The following is an 18,621-nucleotide window of genomic DNA, read 5'->3' as shown; positions in this document are numbered from 1 at the left end:
TAATTAAGAGAAAGTGAAATAAACTACTACTCATTCATTTCCTAACAAGCCGAACCACATGCTTTTCTTTCATACACCAAAACTCCTACTGCCCATGCATTTCTAACAAACCGATCAGTATATATTTCCCCTACCATTAAACAGTTACTTCTACAAAATATAAAACACTAGCATGCAAAATAGTTTCCAAGTGAATAACTCCAAGCTAGCAGTAACCAAAAATTAGCATGTACATAGGGATACTGAGTATCTAGCAAACCGAACTTCCCATGCCAATTTCCTCCATAGAGTAAAGCTCATATAACATACCAGCAAACATATAAAATTTCTGATTATTAACAATCCGAATTTAACCCAGCAGATTTAACATTCCAGCAGATTTAACATTCCAGCGGTGATAAGAAAAATACTGAGTATATAAATTTACCATCTTATTGATTCTAACACATAAATGAAGCAATTTAAACACATCTTAGCATTTCAAAACAATTTCCTTTTTGCAGAAATTAAAGAAACCAGCAGATATAACATTCAGCAAGAATCCCAAACTTCCATAATAGCCACCACACACACACCATCAACGTCTCCTTGTCGCCTTCTTCTATACCACTTTAGCCTTTCCTTTATTTTTATCAATATCTGCAGTAGGAGGAAAAAGTAGTATCTATAAGCTAAAAGCTTAGTAAGTGCTTTCTACTCACAAAATCCGATAAGGAATGCATAAGCATTAAAGAAAGCAGGGAGTACATGCTCAACATGAAAATAGCAATATAGAACTACATCATGCATCTCTAAAGGAAACAACAATTTAACTTGCTAGAATTTACAACTTAGATAAAGGAACTTGTTCTATTTGTTTCCAAATTAATACTTTTATACTTTAAAATAATATTCAACTTTACTTGGGCCCGGCATTGTACCACTTTGCGCGCCTTTTTTAATGAGAATTGAGGTAGCTAATCCCAAAACCATTAAGACACTTCTAGACCTTATGTCTAGGGGCAACTTGGAGCCCATCCCTTGGACCTTGTGTCCGGTACATGCCCTTTAAAAGTAAAATACTTTTCTTTATATCCTTCTTTAAATACTTCTTCTAATAAAATGCCTTGGCATTTATTTAAGCACTTAGTGTGCTTTGATTCTAAATTCTGAAATTTAAGATCAGATTGTGACTTAGTATTGTTTTACTTGTACTTCTCTCATTTATTCAGCATACAAGAGATTCTAAACTATATGGCACTGATATAAAAATATTAACCAGTACATATTCAAACAAAACTCCACAATAATTTAAAAAAAAAAGAACAACTATATCACTGAAATGTAACAGGATATGTTCGAACCGAATTCAACAGAATTCCACAGCCACTAAAAGAAGAATACATGGTCATAAGGAACAACTTTTAATCAGCTCACGACAGTAACAGTTTTCCCCACAAAAAGTTGTAAAAACTACCCCATTTTGAATCTTAACAGACCCTTAATCATACTGTAACTTGAAGGAAAAATCTAACTACTTAATCATGCTTAAAGTGTAAGGTAAATACATCTAAATAACATGATGTGGTAATCAAGGAAAAACCCTCAAGAATTTCCATCCGAGCACTAAAAACACATCAACAACATGCTGTGACAAACAAGGGAAACATCAAGGCTCTGCCGTGCATCAAAATAACCAAAAGAACTTATCCCAAATCTTAACCCGGATTGTTAAAAACAAGGGTTGAAATAAATTCCATATTCTAGAATGAAAAGGCTACTATTGTTCATTTTACAACCAAAATGCAAAACAAAACCCCGAGAGCTACTCCTACCGCAGGTGAGAAGCACTTACATCGGGTTCTTGGACTTACAACCGAAGAGAAGCGCCCTAGGGTTTCGGTAGAGCTTCGTTTTCTCCCGTTTCCTTGTGTTCCCCGAGCTCCCCTTGCCGGAATGGTCACCCACGGGTGGAAACCGGCCGGAAAACACCTCGCCGGCGTCGAGAGGAGGAAACCCTAGCCTTGGCTGCGGTTTCGCCCGAGAGGAGAAGACGGCGTCGCGTGGTGAGAGGAGAAAAGGAGAGATTAGGTTTTAGGTTTCGGGAAGGAAATTAATCTCCTTAAATAACCTGGGTTATTTCGGTTCCATCTATTACTTAAATATATTTGTTCCCACACTTAGTTAACAAAACGAGCTCAGCTCGGTTGGTTGGGTCGAATACTGCTTGGGCCGAGAGACTGGGTTCGAACCCTAGCTCTTGAAATTTTTTATTTTAAACTTTCTCCACTCGGTAAAAATACCAAACAGACTCCAAAAATTACATAAAAATACTCTAAAAATTCCTAAAAATCTCTAGAATATTTCAAAAGTATTTTTAAATATTTTTAAAGATATTCAGAACTCAAAATAGGGAAAATTGAGTCGTTACAGAAGAAGTAGTTAAGGCCGGAGTAGATGGAGTCGGGGCCGAACATCCGACGAGGCCCAACCACGCCCCATATAACAGAGGAGCTGAAGAACACAGTGTCGCTAGGGCACGTCCACGGGGAGCCCTTCGGCAGCAAGTTGGTCTCACAAATGTGGGGGACGTCGGAGATCAACCACCACGCTGTGCCGAAGTAGCTCGCGTTGGCGATCACCGAACCCGCTAACTGATCAAACACAAACAAATTAATATTATTTATTTCTTTATTATTATTATTATTATTATTATTATTATTATTATTATTAATCTAATTGTTTTGAGTAATTGATGGTCTTCCCTCTCTTAGTGATTCAAAATCTATATATGTAAACATACATGATTAAGAACTCTTGCCCCTACACTATAAGAACATCTTCAACCCGCAATATCTTGCTCTACTCATACACTATGAGAATATTCTTGACCGAGAATATTTATTATTTAAATATCTGCTTATCGAGCACATCTCCACTCCATAGATACACTATGAAAACATGCTCATTCTCACGGGTAGACGCAGTTGGTACTTGTATGAGTGCTTGTTCTAATAGATTTTGGAATCAATTTTCAGAGGGTGTAAAATGTTTTATTAGATTTCTGATCTCCCTCATAAAAAGGGTTGCTGCACAAGGGAAAAATACCCCCCCCCCCCCAATTTACTTGTCAGTATCTTACCGTGGAGCCGACAATACTAGACCATTTGAGATGAGCGATATCAAATTTAATTTTCTCCACTATGGAACACGCCCAATTGGAAACATCCTTGCTTTACTTACAACCTTTCCATAGGGATGGAACCTACATCCACCTTCACACAACCATGTGGGACTACACTTGCACATTTCAGCACGGTCAGTCGATAGTTCCATAATTATCGGCAATTGCCATTAGACACAACCAGATGGTAACTAGCAATTAATACTTAATGGTCGCCTTTCCTTGTTGTCAGCCACAAGGGGCCAAACCCTAACGGCAAATGTATAAGAGGGGATCTAAACCCTAAAATCTATAAACTCTAAACTCTCTTTTTTCTTATTCTTCCATTACAGACAGCGTCTTCCATTCCTTAACAATGTTACAATGGATATAAGAACCGGAGCTGCAAAGGCACCGAAGCAGTCAACTCTATCGATCAGAACCCATGGAGAGGACAGTGAGGCATGGAGTAACATGAATCAACAACTTAATTACCTGTGCGATGAACATGGATCTAGGAGGAATTTTCATGTAGTAACCGAGCTTGAAATCGGACAGAAAGTTGATGGCTTGACCCATACTCGTGCAACCGTAGGTTTTGAACACCACACTCGCCAATGGATTCCCCGGCATTATGTAGCCAATCACTATCTCTGTTATTATGTTGATCCCAGGCATCTGCTCATGCACGAAATTAATTAACTAATTAATAAACGAATCATATGATTTTCAAAAAATAGACTACTGTGGTATTGATTTTCAAAATACAATAGTATGTTATTTTAAGATTTATGTAGCACGTACGAGATTGAGTTTTAAAATACCCCACCACAATACTACTGTTTTTTGTTTTTTTTGAATGAAGTATGAGTGGGCAGTAGAGATAAAATCAAAAAGCAAATGGAATTCTATCTGTAATTTAGAATGCACCCCTCTGCCTGGTTAATTGCAGTTATAATTTTGATTAAAATTATAATTATAATTATAATTATAATTATATACCGTATTGGAGGTGGCGGCAATGATCCCGATGGGCAGGGTGAAGAAGAAGGCCATGGCCATGGCCAGGAGGAGGCCCTGGTAAGGCAGCTGCAGGGCGCGGCCAAAGCCCTCGACGGTGTAGATGGAGAGCGCGGTGACGAGGAGGAGGAGGAGGTGGAACCACCACTGCGGCACGGCGGCGTAGTTGGCCTTCATCATCCGGCCGTGCACGTCGAGGAACTTCTCGTTGGCCTTGGACGTCGCCTGCCGCCACAGCTTGAGCATGTACTGGCCGTCGAAGAGGAGGACGTGGCAGAGGGTGGAGGTGAGGGTGGCGAAGCCGATGCCGTAGTTGATGGCGAAGGAGGTGCTGATGCGGATTGTTGGACGTTATACTTGGCAGACGAAAATGTTCGTCCCTTTCGCCGCCGCAAACGGCAGTTTGCTGGAAACGCCAAGGAGACGAAGGGACGTCCTTTCCCCTTCGTCTTCCTCAGCCTTCTTATAAAAGGTGTCCAAGGCAATAAGATTGGAGAGAGGTTGATGCGAAGGTGAACAGCGAGCAAGCAATCGAGGTGATCAGAGGAGCAGCGGAGGTAATCGTGTGTGAGCAAAGGGAGAACATCTGTAGATCGGGATTTGGCTCGTGAACCTTGAAGTGCTTTCCGGTAACTCCGTGATCGTGCTTCCGACAGCGGCAATCTCTTCATCGATCGGCGTCTTCAGTTGCGGTTCTTCGGGAGATCAATGTGAGTGTTTATGGTTTCCGCATTATTATTTTAATTACTTCGTTTTAGTTTTCATGCTCTCAAAACTACCAACAATGGTATCAAAGCATGTATGTTTTTGAAAGCATGGAAATCGACGCGAAAAAGCTCGCGTTTTTTCTTCTTCTGTCGCGAAGAAGAAGATAAACAGTGCAATTAAATCGATTAACCAATCGATCCAAAAATCGCACAGATTGCTTGATCGATTCATGAATCGATTGAACAGGAATTAAAGAACACGAACAGTGCATATTTTGTTATTTTAATCGATTACTCAATCGATTCATGCATTTTGAATCGATTGAGAAGGAAAATGAATCGATTAGGTTCACGGGACAGTGAATAAATCGATTCGTAGATCGATTAGAAAAAAAATCACGATCGTTTTTTTGACGAAGCTATTTATGAATCGATTGAATGAGTTTTTGATCGATTCGAAAATGCTGCGGTGAACAGTGTGTTTTGTTTAAAAAAAAAACGGTAAAATCGTGTTCGTTGCATGCAGCACTGTTTAAAGATTTAATTAATTATTATTATTAATCTGATAAATAAACAAGTGCATGAGTTAAACTTTAATTAAATATATTTATTAATTAATTAAATACATAAGAAAATGTATTATTAATTAATAAATAAATATTTAATTAAATTATGGTTCAATTTATCAAAAATGGAATCAGATCAACTTATCCGATCAAACTCCGGTCTGGTTTAAATTATTAGTTAATTTAAGCGGACCAATTTGATTCAATAATATCTAAAGTTAGTTCAAATTATTTGTTGGTTTAACCAGCTCAGTTTATTATTGAATTAATAAGGGTGATCTTGACTACAGAAGTTGGGCTGATCAAATATGACCGGATTAGTTCCGTTGTGTCAAAATTTGATCAGAAACATTGGATTTGTTCTAATGAGTCAGACTTAATCCAATGGGCAATTGGACAAGTCAAACGAACCTGAGTTTGATTAATAAGTTTGTGATTGACTCAAATGGGCTTAAACGAGAACAGAATATAGGTCCAATTAGATTAGTTCTAATAAGGACAATAGACTAAGTTTAACATCCAGACTCCTGATTGACCGGTCTAATGGGTCAGTCGACTTAAACTTCTGAAAATCGAGAAGATTTGTTTTTCTTGATTTATAATGATGGTATGCCTGTATAAATTGAATTAAACTGGTTTTGTACTGGTTAGTCGGTTTTGTACTGACTTATTTAAATTCAATTTTTCAGATGGCACGGACGATTACCACATTGACTCATCGCGAAGTGCGGCGAAACCAGCTCCGAGAGGAGATTCAGGAGATAGAGTATAAGTCTGCTTATGGAGTTGACGGACATGTTAGACGGCTGGATAGACTATTTTGGAAACTTGAGCAAGAAGAGTTTCCAGTCCTGGACAGTTATAGGATCTGGGCATTGATGCATTCATTGCCAGAGTATCCCAGGATAATAGCAGACTATGTATGGGGGCGTCATCAAGGGCGTGTCACATATTCAGTACTGTGTGAGGAACTACTTCGCCATATGGGTGAAGAAGAGCCTGAAGAGTCTGAAGAGGACCAGGAGATGCTCGAGGAAGATCCAGAAATGGATCTAATGGAGAATCCTGTAGCTACCCCATCTGAGATTATCTCAAATGAGTCCAAGTTAATAGGGATAGTGTTGGCTGCTATACTAGTGTTTGTCCTAGTGGGAGCAGTGCTGGCCTATCTAGTTTATTAGTGTTCTGTTTGCTGTCGTTATGTACGAGCAGTGTTAGCTCATCTAGTTTTTGAGTCATGTAATAATTTCTGTTGTTTTGTACGAACAGAATTATATAATAAAAGTTATGTTATATGTTAACTAACTTGGAAATGATTAGTTCATTTCATGATATGATTAGTTCATATAAATATGATTCGTTCATATAAAATGATTTGTTCATTAGTTGGGATATGTGTAATATAATTGATCAGTGTTGATTAGATTAGAACATACAAATGATGAGTGGAAACAATGTTATCACTTGATTTTGTAAACTAACTCTAATTTACACTAAGTCAATAAATAGTTGCACATATATGAATTACACTGAAATAATAAATAATTTGTTTATTTATGTAGATCATGGCAACTAAAAACATCATAGCTGAACTCAATAAGGGTGAGAAATTATATGGGGATAACTACAAAATCTGGCACCTCAAGATTCAATATGTTCTTGAGGAACAAGAAGTTCTGGAGGCTGTAAACCAAATCATGGAGGAACCGGTTGAGGGTTCCACAGCACAACACAGACGTGACCTTGATGCCTATAAGGCATGGAAAAGGAAGGACTCCATTGCTAAGGGTATATTGATTAGTTCAATGGTGGATGACCTGGTATTTGAGTATGAGCCATTACCATCGGCTCATGCCGTCTGGGTAGCCCTTAGAGAGAAGTACAGTGGAGTAAGTCTGAGTAAGCTCCGTCAGCTAACAATCAAGTTTGATAGCTTTAAAAAACGTTCGAATGTTACCATGGTCCAACATCTCAGGGAGATGGGTAACATGATTCGAGAGCTTAAGACTGTTGGTCATGCATTAGCTGATGAACAACAGGTTCAGGCAGTTATCTGTTCCCTTCCTGATTCTTAGGAAACGATGAAACAGAATCTAACACACAGTGAGAGTATCAAAACTTTCACTGATGTCTCACGCCATGTGGAACTTGAGGCGGAGAGGATTGAATCCGCAAGGATTTCGGGTCAAGCTTTTGTAGCTGAAGGTTCTGGTTCTAAGAATAAGAACAAGTGGTTCAAGAAAGGAAAGGGGAAAGGAAAGGAGGTTAATGCTGTTGCTGCGAAAAACCAAATCAAGAAGAAAGGAAAGAAAAATGGACAAAAACCTAGGAGCAAGTTGACCTGCTTCAACTGTGGCAAGAAGGGTCATTTTGCTCGGGATTGTACTGAGCCTAAAAAGGTAAAAACAATTTTGTCTTCTTTCCACGAGCAATATGTTGCAAGTACAGTGTTGTTAGCTGATTCGTATCCTTTGTGGATTGTAGATTCAGGAGCAACGAACCACGTAGCTCGTGATCGAGCTACATATGTGGAGTACCGTCGGGTACCAGCTGGCAACAAATGGATATATGTAGGAAACAATGCAAGAATTGAAGTCAAAGGAATTGGCACTTGCAAGCTCAACCTACGTGGTGAAGGCACCTTGTTTCTACATGATGTCCTATACGCTCCTGAGATTCGACGGAATCTGATTTCCATTATTTGTCTTCTTGATTTAAGTTACAATGCTATATGGAACTTCGAATTAACTCTGTGTTAATTGGATATGATTATGTAACAAATGATTTTATGGTTCTTGATGTAGAACCAAATAATAATAGTTGTTTTTCAAACATTGCTCTTACTAGTAATGCTGATGTTAATGATGAAATTTGGCATGCTAGATTGGGACATATAGGACAAGAACGAATGAATAGATTAGCTAAGGAGGGCCTATTAGGCACTCATGCTAAGATTAACTTGTCTGTATGTGAGCATTGTCTTGCTGGAAAGACGACTAGGAAATCGTTTGGTAAGGCTATTAGGGCTGAATCACCATTGCAATTAATTCATTCGGATATTTGTGGTCCAATGAATGTGAAGGCTAGAAATGGGAGTTCTTATTTCATTACATTTATCGATGACTTCACACGTTTTGGTCATGTGTATTTGATTTCTCACAAATCTGAAGCATTGGATTGCTTTATTCGTTACTTGAACGAGGTTGAGAATCAATTGGAACGTAAGGTTAAAACCTTGCGCACTGACCGTGGAGGAGAATATTTGTCTGATCAGTTCAAGACAATGTGTAATGAGAAAGGGATTATTAGACAGCTTACTATCCCTGGAACTCCACAGCAAAATGGGGTTGCTGAAAGAAGAAATAGGACTCTTCTTGAAATGGTTAGGTCTATGATGGCGCAGGCTAATTTGCCAATCTCCTATTGGGGAGATGCATTATTAGTAGCGACCTATATACTTAACAAAGTGCCTTCAAAATCAGTTCCATCTACCCCATATGAACGTTGGATAGGCAGAAAGCCGGATCTGAGTAATCTGAGACCTTGGGGGTCAGCTGCCTACGTTCATGATAAGACTCACGAATATGGAAAACTAGGACCCAGAGATAAGAAGTGTATCTTTATAAGGTACTCTGAGACCTCTAAGGGTTATGTTTTTATTGGTGAACGACAAGATGGAACCATCTCTGAGATAGAGTCAAGAGATGCTACTTTTCTAGAAACTGAGTTCCCAACACGAGGTGAAGTTGATAAGACAATTCCTTTATATGAGATAGAGGAGGAGGATAATGTTCCTTTATCAACAAATCAGGAGATGCCTGAATCTAGTCAACCGAGTGGGAGTAATTTGCCACTGAATGAGTCAGTTTCTCAACAGTCAAACCTTCGAAGAAGTAATCGTCAGATTATTCCTCGGAGAAGGTTTAATATTGAGAATGAGGCATTAATGGTTCTCCCAGTTGACGATGAGGAACCTCGAACAGTTGAGGAAGCTATGAGCAGCTCAGTCAGAAAAGAATGGAAAGTTGCAATGGATGAAGAAATGGAGTCAATGAGAAAGAATCAAGTTTGGGATTTAGTCGATCTTCCTCCGGGCCGAAGGGCTATTGGGAATAAGTGGATTCTCAAAGTAAAGAGGAAAGCAGATGGATCGATTAATCGATACAAAGCTCGATTGGTTGCAAAAGGATATACCCAAATGGAGGGTATTGACTTTGAAGAGACATTCTCCCCAGTTGTGAAGTTTGTGTCAATACGTGTCATCCTAGCTATAGTAGCACACTATGACATGGAATTACATCAGATGGATGTAAAAACGGCTTTCCTTAATGGTAATCTTGACGAAGAAATCTATATGGTACAACCAGAAGGTTATATTGCTGAAGGCCAAGAGAAAAGAGTATGTAGACTTCGGAAGTCTATATATGGGCTAAAGCAAGCGTCAAGACAATGGAACATAAGATTTAATGAAGTAATATTATCTTATGGTTTCGAAATGATCAATGAGGATCAGTGTGTTTACCTAAGAAAGAAAAAAAGGAAAGCTTGTCATTTTATCATTATATGTTGATGATATGCTAATAGCTGGAAGTGACATAAAGTGTGTGATAGAAGTCAAAAGTTGGCTTTCATCACAATTTGACATAATAGATATGGGAGAAGCAGAGTACATCTTAGGAGTGAAGATCGTTAAAGACCGATCAAAGAGGCTTTTGGGTTTGTCTCAAGAAGCTTATATCACTAAGATGCTGCAACACTTCAATATGTCAGATTGTAATATTGAACAGACGCCTATTGCAAAAGGTACTGTCTTGAGCAAAAGTATGTATCCCAAGACTCCTAAGGAAATAGCCGAAATGAAGAAGAAATCATATGCCAGTGCTATTGGTAGTTTGATGTACACTATGTTGTGTACTCGTCCCGATATAAGTTATGCTGTTGGCTTAGTTAGTCGTTTCCAGTCAAACCCAGGATCGAGACACTGGAAAGCGGTGAAGAGGATATTCAGATATCTTAAAGGAACAGCTGATTATTGCCTTTGTTTCCAAGGATCATATATGAGCCTAAGTGGCTACTCAGATGCAGATTGGGCAGGGGACCTTGATGACAGAAAATCCACATCTGGCTATGTCTTCTTGCTGAATGATGGCGCCATCTCATGGAACAGCAAGAAGCAGGCTTGTGTAGCCTTGTCGACAATGGAAGTTGAGTATGTGGCTTGTGCAGCGGCTGTGCAAGAGGCTGTCTGACTAAGAAGGTTCCTGAAGCATTTGAGAATTGCTGAGGATAGTGGGAGTCCTGTTACTGTGTACTGTGACAGTCAAGCTGCGATAGCTTTTTCCAAGGATCCTAAATATCACAGCAAAGGCAAGCATATAGAAATTAAGTATAATTTTGTAAGGAATATTGTTGACAAGAAAAAGATTATTCTTGAGTACATCCCTACACGGAATATGCTTGCTGATCCTTTACTAAGCCATTGACTAAAGAGTCATTTCATGGGCATATGAAGTCTTTGGGACTTCAGAGAATGTAACAATTGTAAAGACATTTTGATAAATGAAAAAAATTCCATGATCTATTCAGTGTATATGTCTTGGTTACATTCGAATAAAAGTCTCGATAAGCATGTTGGCAGATTGGGATTGGTCCACTCACATGGACAATCATCCCTATTTGTTGAGTATGAATAGAGGTAAGACCGTTGCTTATGGGACAGCTTATGTAGCTGTGAATAGAGACATACTCATAAGTTAAGGTCGCCTTGATATTTGTGTCAAGATGAGATCATTTGTGTAATGATTGGAGTAAATGCACCCACCATTTACTGAATCTGCTTGAAGCCAGATTAGAATTCATATGTTGAATTCAGGATTAGACATTGGGAATGTCTAGATCATAATCTGTACGATGTTAAAATTGGGAAAAACATGCGCTCTTTTTGGTAAAGAGAATAACATCGTAACATGTGATTCATACCACATGTGCTATGGCGACAAGAAGGGTTGTAGGAGAATGGATCCCTGCTTCTCTACTATGTGAGACCCTTGAGATTATAAGTTAATCTCGATTTTACCCTAAGTGACTATTTAGCTGTCTACTTGAAGTTCTAATCAGTATCTGCTACTTTAGCATGTTTCCTATTGGCTATGGATGATTCGGTCTATGGAGCATAACTAGGAAAGCAACTGATTAGAATGAATGGATTCTAGCTAAAAAGGAAGATAAAGATTGATTTACATTTGCGACATTTATTCACTGGTACCGGTTACATTTTTAGTTCAGTACATAAAATGTAATTGTGAATAATTTGTTTGATTGGAGGTGTTGAACATGCTCTTGACATATGGTCAACATGAGGGATTAGAGATGTTCATGATGATGTAAATAATTTAATCTGGGGTAAAGGCAAGCCATTTATGTCTATGATTCGTTCTATGGACATTTATGTCTCTGATTTGTTCTATGGAGCAGCTAAGTAAGGTGTGACAATCTTCTTAGCAATTGAATGCTCACTGTGCTTGCTGTCGCACGAACCATTTTCCCTAATGTATGGAATGGATGTTCTGATATGGTCTTCGTGACTTGATTCTCATAAAGTCTGTGTGACTTATTTGGTCTTTGTGACTAAATTTTGCTCTGGTTTTCGTGACTTGATCCTCATAAAGTCTTCGTGACTTATTTGGTCCTTGTGACTAATTTCGCTCCAGTCTTCGTAACTTGATCACCTTGTAGTCTATGTGACTGACATGGTCTATGTGACCATATGGATTGACTTGGACGAGTGGGAGATGTTGGACGTTATACTTGGCAGACGAAAGGGTTCGTCCGTTTCGCCGCCGCAAACGGCAGTTTGCTGGAAACGCCAAGGAGACGAAGGGGCGTCCTTTCCCCTTCGTCTTCCTCAGCCTTCTTATAAAAGGCGTCCAAGGCAATAAGATTGGAGAGAGGTTGATGCGAAGGTGAACAGCGAGCAAGCAATCGAGGTGATCAGAGGAGCAGCGGAGGTAATCGTGTGTGAGCAAAGGGAGAACATCTGTAGATCGGGATTTGGCTCGTGAACCTTGAAGTGCTTTCCGGTAACTCCGTGATCGTGCTTCCGACAGCGGCAATCTCTTCATCGATCGGCGTCTTCAGTTGCGGTTCTTCGGGAGATCAATGTGAGTGTTTATGGTTTCCGCATTATTATTTTAATTACTTCGTTTTAGTTTTCATGCTCTCAAAACTACCAACATGGATGTCGCTGTAGTTCTCGTACTCCTCGACGTTGAGGGTGAAGGTCTTGTTGTCGAGGACGCGGCTGAGGTCGTAGGGCTTTCCGGAGCAGTCGAAGAGTTGGGAGGAGAGGAAGGTGAAGCGGCGGGCGTCGTAGAGGTTGGACCAGTAGCAGAGGGGCAGGAGGATGTAGACCAGGATGACGTAGCCTGCGAGGACGTTGCAGAACACATAGGTGGGGGCCGCTATGGGGCTGCCAATCATGGAGGTGGTGGCCCAGTCGAAGCCGATGGCGCCGACGCCGAGGCCGCGCATGCCGGAGCCGATCTGGTGGATGGGGATGGAGTCCTTCCAAATGAGGCAGAGGATCGAGATGGAGCTGATGGCCGGGAAGAAGTAGTTGGGGACGATGTAGTAGGAGAAGCTGCAGATCATGCAAATGAGGAAGAACTGGAGCCGCGTCACGCCGCCCTTTACCCGCCGTTCTTCCTCGTTCAGTGCTCTGTAATATTGCACAAAGCTCGTTCAATGCAACTTACAGATTGCACAAAATATTAGTCAATTAATCAATGGATTCGATCAGCAATATTAGTCACCGTTTAATTACCATGTAATAATCGATTGATATTTTGCAAATTATTTAATCGATTTGTGAAATTTAAAATCAAAATTGAATTGAATAAATAAAAATTGACATTTTTTAATCAAATGAAATTTTGAATTAACCCAAATGAACTTTCAGAATCCAAGAATACACATACCTGAACAAAGATGCTACTACTAAAGTGCCAGGCCACCACATGTAAGGGGAATCCACCAAGTATTTTCTGAACAATCCAGCCCATCCAAATCCTAACAACTGAAGCAAAAAATTTTAATAAAAAAATCAAAATTTATAATTCATTTTTTTATTTAATTTACAAATTTGGAGATGAGTTTTTGTGATGATTACTTGAGTGGTTTGTGTGAGGAGGATGGCGGCCATGACGTTGATGCCGCGGTGGTAGAAGGCCTTGAGGATGGTGATGATGTGGACGGCGTAAATGCCGCCGGTGCCGGAGTTGGCAATGATGACGGTGACGACGTGCTCCTTCATGTTGAAGGGGCCGGGGTTGAGGGAGAAGGACCAGTCGAGGAGGGGAATCCTGATGATAGTCGGAGGGAGGACGCGGGCCATCCAGCGGCCCACGGGCAGCGCCAGGATCTGGACGAAGATGGAGTTGACGGAGATCTGGTTGGTCCGATAATTGAAGAACTGGTTGACGAAGGAGAGGAGGACGCAGCTGACGGCACCAAGGATCCATGTTCGGATCGTCAAGCACGGCTGCGATGGGTCGTCGGTCGTCAGCATCGTCATCCGCACTTGCTCGATCGGGCAATCGTCGTCTTCTTTCTCTATTAGAGATTAGAGCTGCTAAGTAAGAACACGAGGTGACAAGAGGAAGAGAAAGAGATTTCAAGAACACAAACCATTGAATTGGGAAGGAGAAGGTTCTGGGGCAACTGAAGCCATTGACAATGATAATATTGTGATCAATTAATTGAACAACGCAATAATAAAATTTTATCCCACTAGGTTAGATCAATAGATTGAAGGTTAATTATAATTTTAGAGGGATTGAGATTGAAGTTGAAGGAATGAGAGAGAGATTTTGCAAGGAGTTGAATTTATAAGGCAGTGTGTCAGTTAGGATTCTCATAATTAAGCTTAATTTCCTATATAAAGCAATAGAACTTTTGTTACTAATTATGGGTCCAGTCAACCTTGTTATTATTATATAGTAGTTGTTGTTGTATTGTGGTAGATTTCGATCCAACTGTCTTTACTACTCTTCTGGTTATTGTTGCTTTATTTATCATAAGGATGCATTCATTTTGAAAATTGATTGTAATTTCCTTGACAGCTCAATCCATTTGAATTATGTGTCAATGTGATAAATTTGACTTTCTATAACATACAGTTATTCAATCTGTTACGTGTCGCTGCACAACTTCAAATTGTTAAAAGTTAACATATCGACAACACACATGCATCGCGCACTGTAATTAAGTACATTTGCAACTCATGATTGACACATTGTAAATATTATTATCAACAACATGTTATAATCACACACTGTTGATGACACATTGTAAAAAGTTAAATTTGTTATTGTGTGTGCTGATTCATGTAATGCTCAATAGATTGTGCCTAGAGTGATGTATAGATCTTGACATAATGACTTACTAACTCTCTGTCTATTTGAAGGTGCAACCAGAGAAAAGATAGATGGTGATTTTTATTCCCTAGTTATCTATTATAAAATAATGACATGATGAATTATAAAATCAATTTATATATCAATTTTTAGAGAATATTTAATCCATCCAAAATTAATTAGAATGAGTTTTCCCTCCTATAGCATCATCACTAGCGACCACAATCATTTTTCTCTCCTTTCCCCTTTTTTTTTTTCTTCTTTTCCTTGCCCTGTTTAATTGGAAGGGTAAAATAAAAATTGAAAAAAAATAATTATCATGGAAAATTTTCTCTATTTATTTTTTATTGGCACATGAACATGTTTATATATACAATATACATACCCTTGAAATTACTCGCATCTAGGACTTATGTATATGTAGTTACACCAATCCATTTAATTTTTCTAACTGATCCCACAAAAAATTTTATTGGTCATCAAAGTAAATCCAAAAGTGCAAGTGTTGTTGTCATTCCACTAGAGGAAAATATCTTATAATACGTCGTAGTTGAGAATTGAATCATGGATACTTGAGAGCGACTAGAATATCGTTGATGCACCATCATAGTCTAGGATAATTTACTCGCTGTCATGGGTGGCTTCCATCGTGGCTGCAAGCGACGTCATTAACAGAACACGGACAAATAGCGATCAAATTAGTGACAGAATATAAATTCGGTTGCTAATTTAAGATGAAATAAACATCTCATCTCTAATTCAGTTTATAAAATAGTGATTGTAATTAAATTTTTACTATTAATTAGCAATGGAATTAATGTTTCATTGCTAAAATAGCAACGGAATTAATGTTTCATCATTAAAATAGCAACCAATCAAAGTCGTTAAACTATAAACGGAATTAAATGTTCGTCGCTATTTTAGCAATGGAATTAAATGTTCGTCGCTATTTTAGTATCGAACTTAAATGTCATAATTATTAGAGATGAAATTAAATTACTGAAATAGAACCCTAAACAAATTCCCCAAAATTGGTCGCCATTTCACTTTCCAAATCTCATGTGATTCCCATATGTCAATCTCCTATTCTGCAATTTCCTCTTTCGGCATCCTCTTCCTCTGACTATCTCCTTCCGTCGATCCTCATGTAATGCTTCTCTCCCCTCTCACCTCGTGCCACAGGGTCTTGCCTTTGTTGCATTCCTCTTCCTCCGACAGTCTCCTTTCATTGACCTCGGTCATGGTCGCAAGCAGCCTTGCTCGTAGCTATAAGCAAGATTACGAGTTTGCTTATTAGGCAGGAGGGTACGAGGCATGGGAGCAGGAGGGCGAAGAAGGCAAAAGAAATAAAAAAACAAATAAAGAAAAGATACATAGCAGTACTATATGCTCCTCACAATCATGCAAACAACGATGCTTAGAATATCACTATTATAGCTTATATATACATAGCCCATCATTTCACTTTTATAGGCCTCATCATTCTATATATCTAGTAGCATTGCTTATTTCCATGAGATTTTTTCCTCAAAGTATATAATTTATATATATGTTCAAGGAAATATATATATATATATATATATATATATATATATATATATATATATATATATATATATATATGATTTTAAATTTATTATCGATCAAATTAAAACCATTAACTTAAATTAAAAAAATAAAGCCCAAATATATAAAGCATGTCTATTTATAGAAAGCAAAGCTAACTAAATGGGGCATTAATGACCACCTTGACTAGAGAAGTCATCCAAGACGTCGCCCCACCAGTTAACGACGTAGATGCCATAGTTTCTGAGGGCGAGGTTCATTCATTAAAATTGTACCGGAGGGTTCGCCCGTACCGAAGCCTTTTTCATCCGTAGCGAACGATTCATTCATTTGTAATCGATGTAACTATTTCATAATAATCATAACTGTCGCAGAGCCATAAATTGTCTAAAATCTTTGCAAAAACTCCCATGTATCTTGATGTGGAGATAAGTTGAGGGGTAGAGAAGAAATTAGGGGGAGGAAGGCGGGTATTTTAGTCTTTTTGCTGGTTAGGACTTTAAAGGGGAAAGGGAGGCACTATAGCAAGGGGGGTTTTCGTGTTTTTTTGGCTTCGTGGAACTTTTTCCGTCGTCACTACAGGACCTTCTTCCTCCCTCTCCTGCTCCTCGTCGACATCAGCCGCCGACTACCAAATCTTCTCCTCTCCTTCTCCTCCTCGTGACGTCGACGACGACGCTGGACAGACCGGCCACTGCTCCCTTCGTCCTAAAAGAGATAAAACAGAATTATCAAAATTAACCAGATCAAATTACCAAATCAAATCATATTAGTATTTGGATTATTCTAATAATTCTGTTATAATTATTCTTAGAATAATTATATTATTTATTAATTAGTTATTGACCAAGTACTTTTTGAACATTATATATTGTATTATCCTTAGGACAAATATCAATGAACAATAGATTTTATTGCTCTCATATTATTTCTTGCTCTCGCCCTAGTCTTCCTCTTTCATGGTATCAGAGTCATCTCTTTTTTATCTTCCCTCAATTTCTTGAGGCGGAGATCGTATAAATGAACAAACGAAAAATACTTATTTTTCTTCCGCTGCCAACCCCCATTGCTTCTCTTTCCTCTGCCTTAATCTCTATTTTTTTTTTCATCTATGTGGTTTTTTCTCCACTACCACCGGACAAGTTATTTTTTACTTTAGATGTCGAATACTCGACGACATCAAAGAGGCCAAAAGCAAAGTTCAGACCGATGTCAGATTTGTTATATCGTTGGTCATACTAGAAATATATGCCCTAAAAGACTTGATTGGTCTAGGGTAAAATATCAAATTTACCTTGGAATTGGACATTTTGGTATTCAATGTCCTAGTCCATTTGATTCAAATTTCATTGGTGGTCCTACAGCCTCAAGACAACCATCTATTTCACAAGTATATCCTAAAGTTCTTTCGTCTGTGCCTACTTGTGGTAAAACCTCAGAGTTTTCATCTAGTAATTGGTATATTGACACTGGAGCAACTTATCATGTCACATCAAATTAGAATATCTTTACAGACATAATACCATATTATGACTCAGATACAGTGCAAGTAGGTGATGGTTCAAGTTTGTAAATTGCTAATCTTGGAAACACATATGTTCATTTATCTAATCGAACTTTTCACATGCGCAATGTCTTTCATGTTCCATCTATCACTAAAAATTTACTTTCTACATGTCAATTTTGTCTTGATAACAATGTCATTTTTGAGTTTTATCATAATCATTATCTTATAAAGGATAGAGGAACAAATGCTATTGTGTTTTATGGGAGAATCAAAAATGGCCTCTATTGTCTTCAGAGTTCTTCAATCAAAGCTTTTGTTGGTGAATGCACAAATAAACCAGCTTAGCATGCTTGACTTGGTTATCCTTCCCTTCGTATTGTTCAATCAATCAACAATAGGTATGGTTTACCTACTTCTATTACCTCCTCTCCATCTCATTCATGTAGGGCCTGCATGGAATCTAAAAGTCATAAGTTACCTTTCTCTTCATCTGATCATGTTTCTAATTTTCCACTTGAAATAATCCATTCTGATGTTTGGGGCCCTGCACCTATTTTGTCTAATCAAGGTTTTCAATATTATGTTACATTCATTGATCATTTTAGCAAATATACTTGGCTCTATCCTATGAGAAGGAAATATGATTTATTTGATATATTCTGTAATTTTCAAATTCAAGTTGAACGATCTTTTAATCGTA

General features: G+C 38.5%; 1 protein-coding gene across 1 annotated transcript; it reads right to left on the bottom strand.

Annotated features, from left to right (window-relative positions):
- Window positions 1–1,308: 1,308 nt before the first annotated feature.
- LOC122032875 (oligopeptide transporter 5-like) lies at window positions 1,309–14,007 on the bottom strand. Its single transcript, XM_042592190.1, has 8 exons — window positions 13,603–14,007; window positions 13,412–13,509; window positions 12,665–13,152; window positions 12,499–12,580; window positions 4,145–4,493; window positions 3,638–3,820; window positions 2,411–2,633; window positions 1,309–1,316 (listed from the first exon to the last, which is right to left on the bottom strand). The coding sequence occupies exons 1-8, from the start codon at window positions 14,005–14,007 to the stop codon at window positions 1,309–1,311; spliced, it is 1,836 nt and encodes a 611-aa protein (XP_042448124.1).
- Between the last annotated feature and the right edge of the window lie 4,614 nt (window positions 14,008–18,621).

The sequence above is a fragment of the Zingiber officinale genome, chromosome 11A (assembly GCF_018446385.1).
Source record: "Zingiber officinale cultivar Zhangliang chromosome 11A, Zo_v1.1, whole genome shotgun sequence".
Classification (NCBI taxonomy): Eukaryota; Viridiplantae; Streptophyta; class Magnoliopsida; order Zingiberales; family Zingiberaceae; genus Zingiber; species Zingiber officinale.
This window is presented reverse-complemented; position numbering and strand designations above follow the sequence as displayed.